At 48.4% G+C, this 14,479-nt stretch overlaps 1 protein-coding gene across 1 annotated transcript; it reads right to left on the bottom strand.

Moving 5' to 3' along the window:
- Positions 1-751: 751 nt before the first annotated feature.
- On the bottom strand, positions 752-14,470 carry MTMR11 (myotubularin related protein 11). Its single transcript, XM_006168494.2, has 17 exons — positions 14,293-14,470; positions 13,861-13,951; positions 13,048-13,169; positions 12,778-12,838; positions 12,468-12,610; positions 11,955-12,033; positions 11,694-11,829; positions 11,361-11,448; positions 11,114-11,202; positions 10,904-11,028; positions 9,007-9,073; positions 8,698-8,768; positions 7,992-8,158; positions 3,147-3,320; positions 2,716-2,898; positions 1,697-1,990; positions 752-1,420 (listed from the first exon to the last, which is right to left on the bottom strand). The coding sequence occupies exons 1-17, from the start codon at positions 14,356-14,358 to the stop codon at positions 1,274-1,276; spliced, it is 2,103 nt and encodes a 700-aa protein (XP_006168556.1). The 5' UTR covers positions 14,359-14,470; the 3' UTR covers positions 752-1,273.
- Positions 14,471-14,479: the final 9 nt, after the last annotated feature.

Raw genomic sequence — 14,479 nt, 5'->3', positions numbered from 1 at the left:
GAGCGGTGGGCGCGGCTACCGAGGAGGAGGAGCCGGAGGTGGCCGCGGCCATCTTAGAATCCTCTGAGGGTGTTCGAAGTTCGCGTGGTCGCCTCCTCTGATACTTGTTCCCCCGGTGAGGAGCCGCTGTCGGCGGTCTCAGGGAGGAGGGTGAGGCGGAATGTTCAGACTTAAATGAAGCAGTGGTAGGCGTCAAAAAGGACGCCACTCACAAACATGTACATCCTAAAGCTAAGAGAACAAAACTTCATAGTAACCCTTCTCTTATTACCCAAAAAGGAGTGCTGAGACACCCGCCAAGGCCTCCATTGCCTTTGGGCGCGGATGTAGCCCTCCTTCCCTGCCCACAGCCTCGGCTTGGGCTGGAGCTATTTCGTTTTCCTTCGGGGGAGGTCGAGGAATGTCAGAGCTGGAATGTCTTCTGAGCGCGCCCAGGTACGGCACAGCGGGGCCAGGGTATCGGAGGCTTCTGGATGGAGTGTTACCAAGCAGGAGTGGGGCCCATCACAACCTCCAGAACACAGCGACAATGTCGTGATGTGCTCTTGCCCATCCGCCTCTGAATGGGAGACATAAAGACAACCCTTCTCTCCAACAGCATGTGAATTCCACAGAGCCTCACTTGACCGGGTTCCCTCATTTCGTTAGCAGTAAAATGGTGGGAGCCTTCTCTTGGCTCACACTCAGTCTGTATCCACCACTCTTTTCTACCTACAGCCCTTAATTCAAATACAAGAAACAATGCCAGCAATGTGTATAAATACTATGCTTTAATGAACTCTTTAAATAGAAATGCCACTACAAAAATAAACGGAGGAGACAGGGTGTCTCCCATATCCACCTCATTCCCATAGAAATCTGTAATGGAGGAAATGGATGTTGGAATTGAAGAAGCAGCAAGGGGCAGTGAGAATGTGGTCTCTAGGCCATCTTTATTGGGACTGAGGAACAGCATCTCTGACCTCCCAATTTACAGTTGTTTATCCAAAAGGAATGGAATTGCACCCCCAAAACAAGCAATCACAGGATTGTTTTTGTTTCTTAATTCTTCATATCCCAAGAAACAAAAATATCTTCAGCGACCAAATACAGAGTGAGAGTTGAAGAAGATTAGCACCACCATCTAAAATGGAAACTTGTACTAAGTGAGCTTGTTTAAGGGCTGGAGTGTGAAAGTTGAGGCAGCAAGGCCACATACAAAAAAACTGAAGGATTAGACAGAGTACCCTCACCCCAGGGTACCCTCTTCCCTGCTTTGAGAATGCTAGCAATTTCAAAGGTGTTGGGAGAAACTGGTATTTGGATCTCTTTTCTTGGAGTGATCCTCAGGAGATTGTCTTGGTGTCCATTTTCTTAATAGCTCCTGAAGATGGGATAACTCATTCTGGAGGCCAGAGATTGTGGAAGCTGAGAGGCCCATCTGAGGATGGAGTAAAGAGGAAGCAGAGAGAATTATTATTGTATCCCTCTGTTTCTAAGATTGCTACTTCTGATATATTTCATTCCTTTTCACCTCCAGCTATGCCCTGAATTCCTCTTTATCTAAACTATAGGCAGTTTCTCCCACCTCTTATACCCCCAAACCTACCGAGTTTAACAGGAATGGTACTTTACTTCCCAATCCTCTCAGCCCCTTGCCTTTCTAGTTCCTGTTCATCTGATCCTGGGGCTCGCAATCCCTGTCTTCCCTGCTCACCTGGACCTCAGGCCTTCCCCTGAGATAGCATCTTCTCCAGAGCCTGATCTGGGGTCCCAGATATCCAGGCAGCAGAAGCCCAGGAGGTAAGGGGCAAGCTCCCCAATGTGAGGGGAGCCCCCACTCCTGGTCAGCCAGGCTTTCAGAGGAAATAGCAGGTCGAGGAAGCCAACGAGAAGAGACTGCCAGCAGGGAAGGACTGTCCCGCCAAGGACAGAGCTGATTCAGGGGTGTCAAGGCCCCTCTAGAGAAGAGCCACACAGAATTGGGGGGTCCAGGAGTCATGAAGTTTGGCTAAAAGAAAAATAGAAATCAACTGGCAATTGAGAAGCCAGAATATCCCAGCTTCCCTGACCTGGGCCAGGGAGGGTAGTCATTTGCTACCTATTTACTACACAAGTGACTGGAACTTCAAGCCTGTCCCTTAGAACTCTTACGCTCTCCTCATTAGACTTCTTCAACGAGGCCTCAGGACTGATTAAGTTTGATTTTAAGGAGATTTGTAAAATGTGTGCATGTGACAGGAAGACTAATAAATGGAAATGATGAAGACAATAAGGATGCCCTCTGTGTTATTCTAGAACTTAAAAGTCATGGACTTTTTTTTTTTTTTTTTTTAAATTTTGCCAGAGGGCACATGTGCTCTCCAGAAAGGGGCAAAAGGAGGGGGAGAAAACACCCACCCCCCACGCACACACATGCACACTCCAGTGGGGAATGTTCAGGCCACAATTCCTTCTGCATTTCTTCATTCCATCAGAAATTTGGGCATGCACACACACACACACCCAGAATGTTTCTCAAGCTGTCATGTCCAGAACTTGAACCACAGGATCAGTTATGTGGGATCTGTCTACCTTAACTACCAGGCCACAGAGCCAGTCCCAGTCAGGGCCTTTTAAGTGAAGATAACAGAAGAGTTAGTTAGCTTTACTGCAAGGAACTAAGACATTGTGTTTTTCTACATCTCACCTAGTAACATTAGCCTATGGGGAAGTTTAGAAGTTCAGACACCTCACCTGCTGTCTTGGGAGCCAGGAATCTGGGCAGTGCTCTGGGTCATAGCCAGGATTATGGAATTGTAGAATCTGTTCATTGCTATAGCGTAAATCCCAGTCCCAGACAGATGGCTGCAGATTTATAGAGTTACCAGCCAGGGATTGGGAATACCCTGGGGTGTAGACTTGTGTATAGGAACTGAACTAGACAGAAAAGGTAAGAAAAAGAAGTTATGAAAAATATATATAATCCTCCCATATCTATAGACAAATGAAACTCATTATTCCATGAATCAGATGAAGAGTAAAAATCTAGTCCTGAGAACGAGCATCAGCTTCCCCCTCCCCACCCACAGACCTCATGTCTTAAAAGAAATGAAGACTAAACCTCAGAGAACTTATCAAAAGGGAAAGGGGGCGGAGGAAACAAGTCCAAAGTGGAAGTTACTGACCTGTCCACTCTGCTTTCCACGTTCCCAGGGAGTATTTCTCAGGAAGGTAAGTGTGTCAGGAATCCTGACACTGTCATGAAGAGCAAGAAGGAAAAACTCAGAGAATTCAAACTCAGATGGAAATTGCTGGAGGAGCTGCCAGACGCAATCAAGGAAGAGGAGAAACACTGGGGCCTGAGGAAAGAGTTAAGAGGTTGGAAGGGATGGTAGGGACCAGAAGAGGAAGGTTGCAAAATGATGGGGGGTGGGGGCAGGGATGAGAGACCCAGCGAACAGTATCACTAAGGAAGTCAGGGAATGAATATCTGACTGGAGGGTATAGGTGTTTCTAGAGCCTCACGGATCTGAGTCTTCAAGCTCAGCCTAACCTTGGGACCCTTCTGACCTGATTTGCTCTCCAATGGATTATATAAAGTTTTCTCATTCCCTCACTCTTTAGTAACCCCCCCACAACCCTCAATCCCTCCCAAATTGTTCTCACCTCTTCACTAGCCCCAGTGCACCCAAGCCGGGTCAGGAAGGGGTGTCCAGCTGCCACCCACTCTCGCTGCACTAGTGATTGGAAGCCAAACAGTGTTCGAGCTTCAGGGGCTGAAAGCAGCTGGACGAGTGAAGAGAGGAGGCCATTGAGATCACGATCACCGCGCTCTGGGTGATAAAGGGGAAGAAGGGACAAAGAAGGGGGGTCCAAGAAGCTAGGGCAGGAGAGAATAAGAAAAAGGAAATATGGCAAGAGAAGTGAGAGGCACAGAGGGGAAAAGTTTCGGGTAGGCAGGGTCAAGAGGGCATATAGAATAGAAGTAAAGAGAAAACAAAGACCTTGAATGATTCACTTCATAGACTCTGCCTGGATAGAAATACCCAGTTTCACACAGGAGGCAGAATCACAATTCCCAAACCAGTTTCCACATGGCTCTTCCCACCCCAAACCCAGTCCTCATCCACTGATAGATGGAAAGGGCTAAGCATATCCTAGTGTTGGGGACCACAGGCTGTAGTAGGAAACAAAGGTAGCACTGCAGGATGAGAGGGCTCATGGGTAGTTCCTAGTAACAGGAGCAGAGCATGTAAGGACTAGATGGGGACAAGGAAGCCTTACGGGGACAAGTATCCCTATTTGAATGGAATCCAGTTAAGTGGGTAAAGGAAAAGGCAAGGAATGGTGTGGGCAGACCCAAAGAACTCACCTTGAAGTACTACAGAACGAACCCTGGATGTCACTAAGACGGAAATGTCACTGGCTTTTCGGAGACAAGACCTGGAGTGGCAGGTGAGGAAGAGGATGGAAGAATGATGAACCTTGGGGAGGGCAATGATGGGTTATAGGATGGAATAAGGACAGACTCCAAAATCTTGCCCCCTTTTTTTTCTAAGGAGAACAACTAACAGTCTCCTTGGGGGAACCAAGAAGAGTTAATAGAAGACAAATTTAGGAGTCCACATTAACAGAAAACTGGGGAAAACAATGAAAACTTGTTAGGAGAAGGGGGAAGTACCTGACATAGTCCAACCATCGTGTTCCTTCCAAGGCTGAGAGCCATTTATCCTCAGCTACAGATGAATCTGACAGAGAGGGGGGGATCAGAAGGGCAAAAATATTAGAATTTGGGACCAGCAGTTAGTGTAATGGTTATGTTGTTGAACTCCCATGTGGTCAACCACGGTTCAAGTCCCAGACCCAGTGGCTTAAACTCACGCTGGGTGCATATGCATGCGTGCGCAATATCCCTAGAGGAGAATGGAGAAGGAATTGCCATCCCCCCTGGAGGGTGATTTCTCGCTTTCTGTCTCTGTCTCTCTGTTTCTGGTGAGTTAGCATGCCCTGTAGCAAAAACTTCACCAAAAAATAAATAAATAAATAAAAGAACTCAGGATTCAGTTCTATAGCCTGATGGGTTAAGAGTAAGTTGGGGGGAGGGGGAGCTGGCAGGTGGCATGGTGGTTAAGGGTGCTGGACTACCACATGGCCAACTGCAGTTTGAGTCCCAGACCTACTGGCTTACTTTCTCATTCTCTCTCTCACTTTTGTTCTGTCTCTCTCTGATCAAATAAAAATAAAGTTATATAAAATAATTCTTAAAACAAACAAAAAAAAGAGTAAGTTGGGTAGTGGTTACCTAGGACTGAGGGTAGGAATGAGAAGTAACTAGGTGGCCTTGAGTCTTACACAATTAAACTGTGGTGATGGATGCACAACATTATAAATACAATAAAATTTGTTGAATTGTATGCAAAAGATGGGTGAAGAGTGAATTTTATGGTATGTACATTATATATCAATAATATTGTTTTCAAGAACCAGCAGATGGTATAACATTTATGTCACTGGACTCCCACATAGTCGACCACAATTCCAGTCCTAGACTCGGCAGCTTAAAACTCATGCCAGGTACATGTGTTTGTGCGTGCCCAAGATTTTGAGAGGAGAATGGAGGAGAAGGGATTGTGTCATGGCCATCCTCCGTGAGGGGTGATTTCTCGCTTTCTGTCTCTCTGTTTCTCTCTGTCCTCCCAGTAAGTACATATGCCCTATAGCAAAAATCTCCAAACAAGAAAATAATATTGTTTTAAAAAGTGTAAGTTGGGGGCCAGCAGGTGGCATGGTGGTTAAGGTGCTAGATTCCCACATGGCTGACCATGGTTCAATTCCAAGACCCAGTGACTTGAAAATCATAACAAATAAAGGGACCAGCAGTTAGTGTAATGGCTATGTCGCTGGACTCCCATGTAGTCGACTGCGGTTCAAGTCCCGGACCCGGTGGCTTAAACTCACGCTGGGTACATGTGCCTGAGTGCCCAAGATCCTGAGAGGAGAATGGAGGAGAAGGGATTGCTGCATGGCCATCCCCCTGGGGGGTGATTTCTCGCTTTCTGTCTCTCTGTCTCTGTCTGTCTGGTGAGCGCATGCGCCCTATAGCAAGAACCTCTCAAAAAAAAAAAAATCATAACAAATAGATAAACAGGGACCAGCAGTTGGCGTAATGGTTACATGACTGGACTCCCGCATGCCTGATCACTGTTCAAGTCCCAGACCCAGTGGCTTGAAACTCACTCTGTGTGTGTGTGCATATGTGCCTAAAATCCTGAGAGGAGAATGGAAGCGAAGGGATTACAGGGTGGCTATCCCCCGGGAGGATTTCTAGCTTTCTGTCTCTGTCTCTCCAGCAAGCACACATGCCCTATAGCAAAAATCTCTCTAAATTTTTTTTTTTTTTTAAGCAGCAGCTGTGGTCAAGAAGACAGGACATTAGTGAATGTGGAAGATGGGAGTTGAGTAGAAAACTAAAGATCATTCGTCTCAAGGGTTACTCCTCTACAGCAGACTAACAGACTCTAGCAGGCTAGAGTCAGGATACCTGGGGGTGAGGTTAAGGGGTCAAAGCTGCTTCTTACCAGGCAGGCAGAGGGCCCTCAGCCTCAGGTGGGCAAGTTGGACATCTGTAAGACTAGGCAGCTCATCCACAGTGTCTATGAGAACAACATCGGAATGTCCAGCCTGGAGCATTGACTCCACAGCTCTGGAAGGAAAGGAGTCAGAAAGTAAGGGGTGGAGTCTGCCCTCCACACCTAACCCTCGATTTTTCTCATCAAACCTCCTCTCACTTGATATCTTCCTTGCTAGGGTCGCTGGCCATATAGAAGCCTCCACAGCGGAGAAGATCACTGCCTCCAGGGTGATGCCAGGACAGGCGCTTCAGATGGGTGAGAAGAGGATCACTGTGGGAGAACCTTCTAGCCCCAAGCTACCCTTACTCCCATACTGGCTTCACGGGCATCCCTCCCTCCACATTGTCCCCTGACCTCTCCGGATCTGCTAGTCCCCAACCAGTACCCTACCCCTCACACTGACCGGTCCACGGCCCTGATGGAAGTGGCCAAATGCTCTTCTGACCTCACTGTCCAGAATTCGATTAGGGACCCAGAAGTAACGAGGGAGGCTGTAAAATTGAGAGTGATGACACAGGCTGACTCACTGACCTCGTTATAGTGCAGAGCTGTTGTTGTAAGGAAGCTGTTTTGCAGGGACTATTGCAAGGGATCTTAGGTTTAGAGATCTAGGAGGTGAGGGAGAGAGCATTGTGGCTGTTGGAGGAGGAGTTTGTGGAAAGCCCTCGCTTTAAAGGATCAGAGAACTGTGAGAAGACTGAGAGGGCAGTAGGGTTGGGGAGGACTGAGGGATCACCTGGTAGCTACGTCGAACCTCTCATTGACAGTGCTAACTCTCCAACCTCTGGCCCCCTGCTTCTCCCGCTCAGTCTCCCAGTCTTCTGATGTTTCCAAGAGAGGAATAGGCAGTTTTCTGGAGCCCAAACCCTGGCCTGGGGCAGGAGCAAAGCACAGAGAAGGGAGAAGAGCCATAGATAGCTTCTCAGCTCCTTTGTCTTCAGCCAGTCTCTGCTTTTCAGACTCTACCCTCTCCCTACTCTGAAGCACCCCCACTCACCATCCTTGCTCAGAGTTATCCCTGCATACTGTTGGGCTTGACTGCTCTGGGCTTTGGCTTGGACAATGGCCATGGACACCTGTGGAGGAAAGGACATTCCATTCTTTTGGTTCAGACTGAAGAAGGGAAGGAAAGGAAATGGAGCCCATGTATTGTTCCACTGTTTTTGCCACCAATAGAGAACAGTGAAGACAATCCCTAGATAAGGAGATTGTTGGGGGTTGGGTTCAGGAGAACACACCAGAACCACAGAATGTTAATTCTAAGAGGAGGCTTAGAAATATCATCCACCCCAGCCCAATTTGTAGTAGCACTGCTGACAATTGGCAAAACTAGACTAGAATTCAGACCCCTTATTCTCATTTATCGCAGTCTTCCAATCTTTCCTTGAGGAGAGTCACCTCTTCACTAGCCCCAGTGCACCCAAGCCGGGTCAGGAAGGGGTGTCCAGCTGCCACCCACTCTCGCTGCACTAGTGATTGGAAGCCAAACAGTGTTCGAGCTTCAGGGGCTGAAAGCAGCTGGACGAGTGAAGAGAGGAGGCCATTGAGATCACGATCACCGCGCTCTGGGTGATAAAGGGGAAGAAGGGACAAAGAAGGGGGGTCCAAGAAGCTAGGGCAGGAGAGAATAAGAAAAAGGAAATATGGCAAGAGAAGTGAGAGGCACAGAGGGGAAAAGTTTCGGGTAGGCAGGGTCAAGAGGGCATATAGAATAGAAGTAAAGAGAAAACAAAGACCTTGAATGATTCACTTCATAGACTCTGCCTGGATAGAAATACCCAGTTTCACACAGGAGGCAGAATCACAATTCCCAAACCAGTTTCCACATGGCTCTTCCCACCCCAAACCCAGTCCTCATCCACTGATAGATGGAAAGGGCTAAGCATATCCTAGTGTTGGGGACCACAGGCTGTAGTAGGAAACAAAGGTAGCACTGCAGGATGAGAGGGCTCATGGGTAGTTCCTAGTAACAGGAGCAGAGCATGTAAGGACTAGATGGGGACAAGGAAGCCTTACGGGGACAAGTATCCCTATTTGAATGGAATCCAGTTAAGTGGGTAAAGGAAAAGGCAAGGAATGGTGTGGGCAGACCCAAAGAACTCACCTTGAAGTACTACAGAACGAACCCTGGATGTCACTAAGACGGAAATGTCACTGGCTTTTCGGAGACAAGACCTGGAGTGGCAGGTGAGGAAGAGGATGGAAGAATGATGAACCTTGGGGAGGGCAATGATGGGTTATAGGATGGAATAAGGACAGACTCCAAAATCTTGCCCCCTTTTTTTTCTAAGGAGAACAACTAACAGTCTCCTTGGGGGAACCAAGAAGAGTTAATAGAAGACAAATTTAGGAGTCCACATTAACAGAAAACTGGGGAAAACAATGAAAACTTGTTAGGAGAAGGGGGAAGTACCTGACATAGTCCAACCATCGTGTTCCTTCCAAGGCTGAGAGCCATTTATCCTCAGCTACAGATGAATCTGACAGAGAGGGGGGGATCAGAAGGGCAAAAATATTAGAATTTGGGACCAGCAGTTAGTGTAATGGTTATGTTGTTGAACTCCCATGTGGTCAACCACGGTTCAAGTCCCAGACCCAGTGGCTTAAACTCACGCTGGGTGCATATGCATGCGTGCGCAATATCCCTAGAGGAGAATGGAGAAGGAATTGCCATCCCCCCTGGAGGGTGATTTCTCGCTTTCTGTCTCTGTCTCTCTGTTTCTGGTGAGTTAGCATGCCCTGTAGCAAAAACTTCACCAAAAAATAAATAAATAAATAAAAGAACTCAGGATTCAGTTCTATAGCCTGATGGGTTAAGAGTAAGTTGGGGGGAGGGGGAGCTGGCAGGTGGCATGGTGGTTAAGGGTGCTGGACTACCACATGGCCAACTGCAGTTTGAGTCCCAGACCTACTGGCTTACTTTCTCATTCTCTCTCTCACTTTTGTTCTGTCTCTCTCTGATCAAATAAAAATAAAGTTATATAAAATAATTCTTAAAACAAACAAAAAAAAGAGTAAGTTGGGTAGTGGTTACCTAGGACTGAGGGTAGGAATGAGAAGTAACTAGGTGGCCTTGAGTCTTACACAATTAAACTGTGGTGATGGATGCACAACATTATAAATACAATAAAATTTGTTGAATTGTATGCAAAAGATGGGTGAAGAGTGAATTTTATGGTATGTACATTATATATCAATAATATTGTTTTCAAGAACCAGCAGATGGTATAACATTTATGTCACTGGACTCCCACATAGTCGACCACAATTCCAGTCCTAGACTCGGCAGCTTAAAACTCATGCCAGGTACATGTGTTTGTGCGTGCCCAAGATTTTGAGAGGAGAATGGAGGAGAAGGGATTGTGTCATGGCCATCCTCCGTGAGGGGTGATTTCTCGCTTTCTGTCTCTCTGTTTCTCTCTGTCCTCCCAGTAAGTACATATGCCCTATAGCAAAAATCTCCAAACAAGAAAATAATATTGTTTTAAAAAGTGTAAGTTGGGGGCCAGCAGGTGGCATGGTGGTTAAGGTGCTAGATTCCCACATGGCTGACCATGGTTCAATTCCAAGACCCAGTGACTTGAAAATCATAACAAATAAAGGGACCAGCAGTTAGTGTAATGGCTATGTCGCTGGACTCCCATGTAGTCGACTGCGGTTCAAGTCCCGGACCCGGTGGCTTAAACTCACGCTGGGTACATGTGCCTGAGTGCCCAAGATCCTGAGAGGAGAATGGAGGAGAAGGGATTGCTGCATGGCCATCCCCCTGGGGGGTGATTTCTCGCTTTCTGTCTCTCTGTCTCTGTCTGTCTGGTGAGCGCATGCGCCCTATAGCAAGAACCTCTCAAAAAAAAAAAAATCATAACAAATAGATAAACAGGGACCAGCAGTTGGCGTAATGGTTACATGACTGGACTCCCGCATGCCTGATCACTGTTCAAGTCCCAGACCCAGTGGCTTGAAACTCACTCTGTGTGTGTGTGCATATGTGCCTAAAATCCTGAGAGGAGAATGGAAGCGAAGGGATTACAGGGTGGCTATCCCCCGGGAGGATTTCTAGCTTTCTGTCTCTGTCTCTCCAGCAAGCACACATGCCCTATAGCAAAAATCTCTCTAAATTTTTTTTTTTTTTTAAGCAGCAGCTGTGGTCAAGAAGACAGGACATTAGTGAATGTGGAAGATGGGAGTTGAGTAGAAAACTAAAGATCATTCGTCTCAAGGGTTACTCCTCTACAGCAGACTAACAGACTCTAGCAGGCTAGAGTCAGGATACCTGGGGGTGAGGTTAAGGGGTCAAAGCTGCTTCTTACCAGGCAGGCAGAGGGCCCTCAGCCTCAGGTGGGCAAGTTGGACATCTGTAAGACTAGGCAGCTCATCCACAGTGTCTATGAGAACAACATCGGAATGTCCAGCCTGGAGCATTGACTCCACAGCTCTGGAAGGAAAGGAGTCAGAAAGTAAGGGGTGGAGTCTGCCCTCCACACCTAACCCTCGATTTTTCTCATCAAACCTCCTCTCACTTGATATCTTCCTTGCTAGGGTCGCTGGCCATATAGAAGCCTCCACAGCGGAGAAGATCACTGCCTCCAGGGTGATGCCAGGACAGGCGCTTCAGATGGGTGAGAAGAGGATCACTGTGGGAGAACCTTCTAGCCCCAAGCTACCCTTACTCCCATACTGGCTTCACGGGCATCCCTCCCTCCACATTGTCCCCTGACCTCTCCGGATCTGCTAGTCCCCAACCAGTACCCTACCCCTCACACTGACCGGTCCACGGCCCTGATGGAAGTGGCCAAATGCTCTTCTGACCTCACTGTCCAGAATTCGATTAGGGACCCAGAAGTAACGAGGGAGGCTGTAAAATTGAGAGTGATGACACAGGCTGACTCACTGACCTCGTTATAGTGCAGAGCTGTTGTTGTAAGGAAGCTGTTTTGCAGGGACTATTGCAAGGGATCTTAGGTTTAGAGATCTAGGAGGTGAGGGAGAGAGCATTGTGGCTGTTGGAGGAGGAGTTTGTGGAAAGCCCTCGCTTTAAAGGATCAGAGAACTGTGAGAAGACTGAGAGGGCAGTAGGGTTGGGGAGGACTGAGGGATCACCTGGTAGCTACGTCGAACCTCTCATTGACAGTGCTAACTCTCCAACCTCTGGCCCCCTGCTTCTCCCGCTCAGTCTCCCAGTCTTCTGATGTTTCCAAGAGAGGAATAGGCAGTTTTCTGGAGCCCAAACCCTGGCCTGGGGCAGGAGCAAAGCACAGAGAAGGGAGAAGAGCCATAGATAGCTTCTCAGCTCCTTTGTCTTCAGCCAGTCTCTGCTTTTCAGACTCTACCCTCTCCCTACTCTGAAGCACCCCCACTCACCATCCTTGCTCAGAGTTATCCCTGCATACTGTTGGGCTTGACTGCTCTGGGCTTTGGCTTGGACAATGGCCATGGACACCTGTGGAGGAAAGGACATTCCATTCTTTTGGTTCAGACTGAAGAAGGGAAGGAAAGGAAATGGAGCCCATGTATTGTTCCACTGTTTTTGCCACCAATAGAGAACAGTGAAGACAATCCCTAGATAAGGAGATTGTTGGGGGTTGGGTTCAGGAGAACACACCAGAACCACAGAATGTTAATTCTAAGAGGAGGCTTAGAAATATCATCCACCCCAGCCCAATTTGTAGTAGCACTGCTGACAATTGGCAAAACTAGACTAGAATTCAGACCCCTTATTCTCATTTATCGCAGTCTTCCAATCTTTCCTTGAGGAGAGAAGCAGGAGCAGTGATGAGAGGGATGGATCCTGGGTGGTGGGAGTTGGGGTAAGTATTGGGAGAGGATCCTAAAGGCCTAAGGAGTTGAGGGATCCTTGGGTTAGTGGCTTCTTACCTGAAAGGCCTGGGGCTCTAGTCCTCCAGCCTCAAAACCAACTCTGAGCAGCCGGAAGTCTCGGCCATGAATCAGAATCTCCTCGGGGATAAATTTAAGCAGGGATCCTGGACGGAGAAGCTGGACTCGGGACAAGCCACTCACTGAAGTCAAGGTTAGAGAGCAGTGTAAAGCATGGATTAGGGTCCCTTGAGGAGGACCTCTTCCAGCCCATCCCACTCCTTCCCTGGCTATCTTCTGAAAATAGAGAAAGGATGAGAAGGGATTCCAGCACCCCCCTGAGTCCCTTCACCAAACCCCTCACACTTACCAGCCTCTAATCGCCCGATGTTGACCAGAGCAAAATCATATTCACTACTCAGAGGAGTGTCCTAAAGGAAGCACATGACTGATGCTATAGACATCTGATATAACCCTCATTCTCCTACCTTAGACGCCCCCAAACCCCTCCAGGGGACGACTCTCCTACAGATAGTCCTATTCAAAAGACACCTTTTAGCCTATAAAGGTTGTCTAAGTGCTTCTGGACTGCTCTACCCATTTCCCACAGCTGTCTGTTTTGTCACTCTAGCCATCTCACCTGACTCCGCTGCCATCCACGGGGCTGAAAGGTGACCCTAAAGTTGGTGCAGATCAAGGTTCCAGGTAATTCAGGTTCCAGGCCCTTCCTCACTCCCGGGGCCCATGCTAGGATCTGCTCCCCTGAAGGGAAAGATGGGAAGCCACATTATAACTACTAGTGTGACCCACACTGCTATGAACCACTCCTCAGAGGTGGGACCTAAGGAGATTAAAACCCAGCCCCCTCGGGAACCAGCAGTTAGCGTTAATGGCTATGTTGCTGGACTCCCACGTCCCGGACCCGGTGGCTTAAAACTCACGCCGGGCGTGTGTGCGTGCGTGCCCAAGATCCCGAGAGGAGAATGGAAGAGAAGGGATTGCGGCATGACCATCCCCCGTGGGGGGTGATTTCTCGCTTTCTGTCTCTCTGTCTCTGTCTGTCTGGCGAGCGCACGCGCCCTATAGCGAAAAACCTCTCAAAAAAACAAAAACAAAAACAAAAACAGCCCCCTCCAAGCCCCACTAGAATGTAAGCTTACGAGGAAAGAGAATTTCTGTGTTTTGTTTTGTCTGTTTAACCACTATGGTGAGAACAGAGTCCAGAACAGGGCCTGACATAAAGTAGGCACTCAAATGTTTACTGAATAAGTAACTAAGAAAAGACATGAGAGCGTCAAGAAAGCAGAATATCAGGGTCCATGCTTAGCCAGCTGGATGAAGCAGAGAGGGCACCGTGGACAGAAGCACTCCGAGCCAGGAGGGAGTACAGAGATCGTTGGTGGGGGCGGGATAGGATAAAAACTGGAGATTAGAAGTGTGGGGAGGACATTACCTGGGAGGCATCCGGAGGCCAGGCAACTGCCAAGCTGACGACTCCTGGGCTCTGGCATCCTGCTTCTCTGGACAGACTTTGGTCTGGAGAGCTGGGTAGGGTACAGGGTCAGTCCCCAGCGTCCCCCAGCCCTGGGGTCCGGGATTACCTCAGCAGCTGCCTTTGGGGGGCCTATCCTCAGACTCTCAAGGGAAACTGAGATCAGTGTCTGTGAGGAGCTCAGGATCCGGGTTGGCAGATGGTAAAGGGAGGGGCTGGTTAATGGATAATGAGACAACGAACTTGAGACTTCGAAAAAGGCAGACTAAGCTCCATCAACCAAGTGACATGACAGGCACACCTTCCTCCTCCTCCAGACCCTCCCCTAATTTCCACCTTATCCCCATTCGCACCCTCTTGCTGCACCCCCCACCCACCCATTCTTCTCCTTACCCCCATCTCTGGCTCCTCCTTCTGCGGGGCAATGTTGAAACTCTGGCCCCGGCCCCCCCACCACATTTCTCTGGCTCCATCCGGGGACTGAGCAATTAAGGGTGGGAAACCTTAAGGATGCTCAACTTCCCTGGGGAGAGGCTGAATCTTGTAGTTGAGAAGAGGGAAGTTAGGAAGGGGAAGGGAG

This window comes from Tupaia chinensis, unplaced genomic scaffold, assembly GCF_000334495.1.
Source record: "Tupaia chinensis unplaced genomic scaffold, TupChi_1.0 Scaffold145814_1, whole genome shotgun sequence".
In the NCBI taxonomy this organism is placed as follows: Eukaryota; Metazoa; Chordata; class Mammalia; order Scandentia; family Tupaiidae; genus Tupaia; species Tupaia belangeri.
This window is presented reverse-complemented; position numbering and strand designations above follow the sequence as displayed.

Bases quoted from the DNA above. Each gene is read 5' to 3' on its own strand.
- MTMR11 (XM_006168494.2), bottom strand. From the start codon at position 14,358: ATGTGGTGGGGGGGCCGGGGCCAGAGTTTCAACATTGCCCCGCAGAAG. The intron at 11,830-11,954 runs GTGAGTGGGGGT...CTCCTGCCCCAG, and splicing joins GATAACTCTGAGCAAGGATG to GCCAGGGTTTGGGCTCCAGA. The intron at 3,321-7,991 runs GTGACTCTCCTC...CTCTTTCCTCAG, and splicing joins GCACTGGGGCTAGTGAAGAG to GCCCCAGTGTTTCTCCTCTT.